Consider the following 7,348-nt stretch of genomic DNA (forward strand, 5'->3'; position numbering starts at 1 on the left):
GGCCGCAGCCACCGGGACTCACTCCCGCCAGACCTCGCTCACCAGCAGCCAGTTGGCTGAGGAGAGAAAGGAGGAGAAGACCTGGAAGGGAAGCATAGGTGAGCCCCACCCCCTCAGGCAAGATCCTCCCTCCATAAGTGAGGCCCACTCACCCCCAGGCAAGCCCCACCCCTGCATAGGTGAGCCCCTCCACTCCTCACGTGAGCCTCTGAAGAGCAGGAGTCACACAAACACTGAGGCACCTCAGCTGGCCAATGGAGTTCAGACCCCCTTGTGAAAGTAGGAATTTTGAGTATCTCCAAGTCTCAGTTTACTCACATGTGAAGTTCGGTTCCCTCGCTCAGTTGTGTGCGACTCTTTGTGACCCCACGGACTGCAGCACACCAGGCTTCCCTGTCTTTCACCATCTCCCAGAACTTGGCTCAAACTCATTTCCATCAGCTCGGTGATACCATCCAACTATCTCATTTTCTATAGTCCCCTTCTCCTCTTGCTGTCAATCTTTCCCAGCATCAGAGCCTTTTCTAATGAAAAGACCTTCTTATCAGGTGGCCAAAGTATTGGGGCTTCAGCGTAAGCATCAGTCCTTCCAATGAGTATTCAGGAGTGATTTCCTTTAGGATTGACTGCTCTGATGTCCTTGCTGACCAAGGGACTTTCAAGAGTCATCTCCAGCACCACAGTTCAAAAACATCAGTTCTTCAGCACTCAGCTTTCTTTATGGTCCAACTCTCACATCCATACATGAGTGGATGATTGGAAAAACCATAGCTTTGACTATATGGACCTTTGTTGGCAAAGTAATGTCTCTGCTTTGTAATATGCTATCTAGGCTTGTCATAGCTTTTCTTCCAAGGAACAAGCATCTTAATTTCATGGCTGCAATCACCATCTGCAGTAATTTTGGAGCCCAAGAAAATAAAGTCTGTCACTGTTGCCATTGTTTCCCCATCTATTTGCCGTGAAGTGATGGGATCAGATGCCATGATCTTAATTTTCTGAATGTTGAGCTTTAAGCCAACTTTTTCACTCCTCTTTCACTTTCATCAAGAGGCTCTTCAGTTCTTTTTCATCTGCCATCAGGGTGGTGTCATCTCCATATCTGAGGTTATTGATATTTCTCTCAGAAGTTTTGGTTCCAGCTTGTGCTTCACCCAGCCCAGCATTTCTCATGATGTACTCTGCATGTAAGTTAAATAAGCAAGGCGACAATATACAGTTTTGACCTACTCCTTTCCCAATTTGGAACCAGTCCATTGTTCCATGTCCAGTTCTAACTGTTGCTTCCTGACCTGCATACAGATTTCTCAGGAGGCAGGTCAGGTGGTCTGGTATTCCCATCTCTTGAAGAATTTTCCACAGTTTGTTGTAATCCACACAGTCAAAGGCTTTAGTCTTTGACTAAAGTAGTCAGTGAAACATAAGTAGATGTTTTTTTGGAATTCTCTTGAATTTTCAATGATCCAAAGAATGTTGGCAATTTGATCTCTGGTTCCTCTGCCTTTTCTAAATCCAACTTGAACATCTGGAAGGTTCATGTACTATTAAAACCTAGCTTTGAGAATTTTGAGCATTGCTTTGCTAGTGTGTGAGATGAGTGTAGTTATGTGGTAGTTTGAACATTCTTTGGCCTTGCCTTTCTTTGGGATTGGAATGAAAACTGACCTTTACCAGTTCTGTAGCCACTGCTGAGTTTTCCATATTTGCTGGCTCGCAGCATTTTCACAGCATCATCTTTTAGAATTTGAAATAGCTCACCTGAAATTCCATCACCTCCACCAGCTTTATTCATCTTGATGCTTCCTAAGGCCCACTTGACTTCGCACTCTAAGATGTCTGGCTCTAGGTGAGTGGTCACACCATCGTGGTTATCTGGGTCATTAAGATCTTTTTTGTATAGTAGTTGTGTGTATTCTTGCCACCTCTTAATACCTTCTGTTTCTGTTAAGGCCATACTGTTTCTGTCCTTTATCGAGCCCATCTTTGCATAAAATGTTCCCTTGCCATCTCTAATTTTCTTGGAGAGATCTCTAGTCTTTCCCATTCTATTGTTTTCCTCTATTTCTATGCATTGATCACTGAGGAAGGCTTTCTTATCTCTCCTTGCTATTCTTTGGAACTCCGCATTCAAATGGGTATATCTTTCCTTTTCTCCTTTGCCTTTAGCTTCTCTTTTTTTCTCAGCTATTTGTAAGGCCTCCTCAGACAACCATTTTGCCTTTTTGCATTTCTCCTTCTTGGAGATGGTTTTGATCACGTCCTCCTACAGTGTTACAAACTCCTGTTAATAGTTCTTAAGGCACTCTTATCTATCAGATCGTATCCCTTGAATCTATGTGTCACTTCCACTGTATAATCGTAATGGATTTGATTTAGGTCATACCTAAATGGTTTAGTGGTTTTCCCTTCTTTCTTCAAGTCTGAATTTGACAATAAGGAGTTCATGATCTGAGCCACACAGTCAGCTTCAAGTCTTATTTTTGCCGACTGTATAGAGCTTCTCCATCTTTGTCTGCAAAGAATATAATCAGTCTGATTTTGGTATTGACCATCTGGTGATGGCCATGTGTAGAGTCACCTCTTGTGTTGTTGGAAGAGGGTGTTTGCTATAAGCAGTGCATTGTCTTGACAAAACTTGTTAGCCTTTGGCTTGCTTCATTTTGTACTCCAAGCCCAAAGTTGCCTGTTACTCCAGGTATCTGTTGACTTCCTACTTTTGCAGTCCAGTCCTCTATGATGAAAAAGACATCTTTTTTTGGTTTTAGTTGTAGAAGTTCTTGTAGGTCCTCATAGAACCATTCAACTTTAGCTTCTTTGGCATTTGTGGTTGGGACATAGACTTGGATTACTGTGATACTGAATGGCTTGCCTTGGAAATGAACAAAAAAAATCTCATTTTTGAGATTGCACCCAAGTACTGCATTTCAGACTCTTTTGTTGACTATGAGGGCTACTCCATTTCTACTAAGGGATTCTTACCACAATAGTAGATGTAATGGTCATCTGAATTAAATTTGCCCAATTCAATCCTTTTTAGTTCACTGATTCCTAAAATGTCAATATTCACTGTTGCTATCTCCTGTTTTACCACTTCTGATTTACCTTGGTTCATGGACCTAACATTCCAGGTTTCTATGCAATATTGCTCTTTACAGTATAGGACTTTACTTCCAACACCAGTCACATCCACAAATGGGTAATTGTTTCCACTTTGGCTCAACCTCTTCATTCTTTCTGCAGCTATTTCTCCAGTCTTCTCCAGTAGCAGATTGGGCACCTACTGACCTGGGGAGTTCATCTTTCAATGTCATATCTTTTTGCCTTTTCATACCATTCATATGGTTTTTCTCAGTATTCTTCTGAAGTATACTGAAGTGGTTTGCCATTCACTCTCCAGTGGACCATGTTTTGTTAGAACTCTCCACCATGACCTGTCGGTCTTGGGTGACCCCACACAGCATGGCTCATAGTTTCATTGAGTTAGAGAAGGCTGTGATCCTTGTGATCAGTTTGGTTAGTTTTCTGTGACTGTGGTTTCCATTCTGTCTGCCCTCTGATGGATGAGGATAAGAGGCTTGTAGAAGCTTCCTGATGGGAGGGACTGGCTGTGGGGGAATCTGAGTCTTGCTATGATGGGCAGGGCATGGGTCACCAGTTGCCTGCCACGGGAACAGGGGCTCTGGCTGCAGCAGACCTGGGAGGTGTGGGGTCTGAGCCCCACCATAGAACCACCGAGCAGACAACCCACAAACTGGAGAACAGTTATACCAAAGAAGTTTTTGCACTGTTGCGAAAGTTCTGGGACCCAAACCAGATTTCCCAACCTGGGGATCTGGCGAAGGGACTGAGAACCCCCAGGGAATTTGACTTTGAAGGCCAGTGGGATTTGATTACAGAACTTCCACAGGACTGGGGAAACAGACTCTTGGAGGGCACAAACAAAACCTTATGCGCACCAGGACCCAGGAGAAAGGAGCAGTGACCCCACAAGAGACTGAGCCAGACCTGTCTGTGAGTGTCCAGGAGTCTCCAGTGGAGGCGTGGGAAGGATAATGCATCATACTTTGGTGGTGGAAGCAAAGGCCACCCCACCAGTCACTGTTAGCCATGAGTTGACTCATAATCATTATCATTATTACTGAAAGCTAAGGTGTCTTACACTATAAAAATTTTTAGTAGGAAGAAGACGTTGAGACTTCAGGCCTCTGAACTTGGTTCTGCCCCAGACCAGTGGTAAGACTGCTCCACCTCTGCTTCTGTGTCTAGAAAAGCTGGGTGGTGTCTGGAAGTGTCTTCCCTACTGTACCGTATGGGGTCATTGCAAGGCCAAAATGACGTACTGGAGAGAAAGCACTTTGCAAGCAGTGCTCTCACATAAGGGGCTGCTGGTGGTATTTTATTGGATTGTTGTTGCACAGGCAGAGTTTGGAAGAGTATTCTGCAAACGCTGTCATAGCCATGGACTGGTTTCCTAGGGTGATGGGGACCAGCGGCCCAGCTCGCTGAGTCAGAGAGGATGAGACAGAGCTGCCCGGGTCACAGGCAGGACTCCCAGTCACACGTCCTCTGCTCTTGTCCCTGACTCTGCAGCCCCAGGGGCCTGGCCCTTCTTTGATGCATTTCCCTGGGTCAGAGTGTGTTTTGTTTATCCGTAGAACTGAGAGCCTGTTTTTGTCAGCCCAGGACAGTGGAGGAGCCTGGCTGCTTCATGTCAAAGGGGATAAGAGCTTCCAGGAGGAAGCTGACAGACTGGGGGGGGAATCAAAGGCACCCAGCCGCTATCTCCTTTTGAAGTCCCCCCATGGGTTACTTCTGTAGGCCCTGCCCTCCAAGGAAATGCACTTCAAAGAGGAGGCGTGTGGACAGCAGCTAGGATCTTCAAAGTCCCTCTCGAGGACTCTTAGCTCCCCTCCCCGTTTACAGAGCCTCAGCAGTGGTGCTCAGGTGGACTTGGGAGGGGACTCTGCACGTGCTCCGCTCCCATAGAAACCTCTCTGGCAGAGGCCCGTCTTCCCTGGGGGCTGCCCGTACCTCTAACATTTGATGTGTCACAGCCAGGCCTGGGAGCGGAAGACCTGGCCGCAGGAAGAGCTCCTGTGTTCTCCGCACTCGTATTTCCCCTTGTTACTGTGATCAGTGTCCACTTGTCACAAGAGAAGAGTGGAGCCCTCCCACTGCAGAGGGAGGCACACGTTCAATTCCCACAGACCTCCTGCACGGGCCCCACAGCGTTTCCACGGTCTCTTGTCTGAGAGGCTCTGGAAGGAGGCAGATCCCTGTCTGATGGCTCAGGGGCTCCCAGGTGAGATGACTGACCAGTGGCTTAGTTGCACAGGAATACTCTTGCTAGACTTGGGCTCTCCACGCAGGAGTAGAGTGATGAGGCGGAAAAGGACACAAGGTGGACTTAAAGGCAGGCACCTCTGGCTTCAAATGCCATTTCTGCTACTTCTCCACTGTGAGACACTAATATCGGCCATTTCCTTTTCTATAAAACAAAAGAGAGCAACAGGACCTACCTCATACGAACTGAGATGATGTCTGGGAAGCACCTAGTGAAGGCTTCTTGCTCCTCAAGGTGTGGTCTGTGGGCCAGCACCACCAGCATCACCTGGGAGCTTCTTAGAGAAACAGAAGCTCAAGGTCCCCCGCTGACTTGAATCTTCATCTTAACTATATCCAAGTAATTGATGTGTGTGAACACGTTGAGAAGCATCACTGTAGACAGACTGGATTGAGTTGTGTTGCATTATGAATGGGCACCCTGAAATAGCCCTACCAAGGAGACTGTGTGAACTTCATTAAATGAACAGACACTTGATTGTGCTTACTGCACTTTCTGTAGGCTGGTGTGAAGTGCTGGCACTTTTCTGAATGAGGGCCGTACTTCACTATTAGAACAGTTGCTGTGCTGTCCAGCTTGCAGAAAGACATTGAAGAAACGGGGCACGTCACGCCTCCCTTTTGCCCAGCCGGCCGCCCTCTTCCCACCCTGAACGCTTTGGTCTTGGGATGGGTGGGAAGAAAAGAGCTGAGCCGCCCTCCCCAGGAACTCAGCTGGCTTCATGCCTCTTGGAAGACATGGCTCTTCATCACAAGGAGCCCTCTGGGGAATATTGTACACAACTCTGTTGCTGTAACCAGGAGGCATGCTTGTTTTGACCCAGGCCCTGGGGAGACAATTCATTACCAGGGAGGAGTAGAGTTGGGGGCTGTTAGGCAGAGCAGCAGGCCAACAGGGCTGTGTCTAGGAGCAGAGAAGCCTTCAGGTTTTCTTAGACACGCCACCACTGCTCAGGACTAGCCCTCCTGGGCTGCAGACGGAAAGAAAGCATTGTCTCCAGAAAGCCTTGCAGGAGTGCCCCTGCCCCTCGACACTCTGCCTGTAAGCTACCTCTTCTCCCTTCTTTCCATAGCATCCTCAGAATAGTAGTATCCTATCATTTGTTATATTATAACCAGTTTATGTGACAGCTCCTCCCCTGCCCCATGCTAGGTTTTTTGTTTTTGGTTTTTAATTGGGGTATTCAGTTCAGTCGCTCAGTCATGTCCGATTCTTTGCGACCCCATGGACTGCAGCACTCCAGGCCTCCCTGTCCATCACCAGTTCCCAGAGTTTACTCAAACTCAGGTCCATTGAGTTGGTGATGCCATCCAACCATCTCATCCTCTGTCATCCCCTTCTCCTCCCACCTTCAATCTTTCCCAGGATCAGGGTCTTTTCCAGTGAGTCAGTTCTTCTCATCAGGTGGCCAAAGTATTAGAGTTTCAACATCAGTCCCTCCAGTGAACACCCAGGACTGATCTCCTTTAGGATGGACTGGTTGGATCTCCTTGCTGTCCAAGGGACTCTTGTCTTCGCCAACATCACAGTTCAAAAGCATCAATTCTTCTGTGTTCAGCTTTCTTTATAGTCCAACTCTCACATCCATACATGACTACTGGAAAAATGATAGCCTTGACTCGATGGACCTTTGTTGGCAACGTAGTTGCCTTATAATGTTATAGTTTCTGCTCTACAGGAAAGTGAATCAGCCATCCATATACATATTGTCCCTCCCCCTTGGACCCCCTTCCCACTGTGACCCCTATCCCATCCACAGAGCATGGAGCTGGGCTCCCTGTGCTATACAGCAGGTTTCCACTAGCCGCCTCGTTTACATGTGTGTGTAAGCTCAGTCATGTCTGACTCTTTGCAACCCCATGCACTGTAACCCGCCAGGCTCCTCTGTCCATGAGATTCTCCAGGCAAGAATAGTGGAGTGGGTAGCCATGCCCTCCTTTCAGGGGATCTTCCCAACCCAGGGATCAAACCCAAGTCTCCTGCATCGCCTGCACTGGCAGGGGG

The 7,348-nt window shown here is 47.3% G+C and overlaps 1 protein-coding gene across 1 annotated transcript in view; it reads left to right on the top strand.

Annotated features, from left to right (window-relative positions):
• The window catches only part of AMOTL1 (angiomotin like 1), a 193,309-nt gene that overhangs the window by 183,435 nt on the left and 2,526 nt on the right, over positions 1 to 7,348 (top strand). The window contains exon 13 of the mRNA XM_010862107.1: positions 1 to 98. This exon is cut by the window's left edge and continues 6 nt beyond it. Within this exon, the coding sequence (XP_010860409.1) occupies positions 1 to 98 (98 nt within the window). The remainder of the gene's footprint in view (positions 99 to 7,348) is intronic.

The sequence above is a fragment of the Bison bison genome, unplaced genomic scaffold, assembly GCF_000754665.1.
Source record: "Bison bison bison isolate TAMUID 2011002044 unplaced genomic scaffold, Bison_UMD1.0 scf7180017864478, whole genome shotgun sequence".
In the NCBI taxonomy this organism is placed as follows: domain Eukaryota; kingdom Metazoa; phylum Chordata; class Mammalia; order Artiodactyla; family Bovidae; genus Bison; species Bison bison.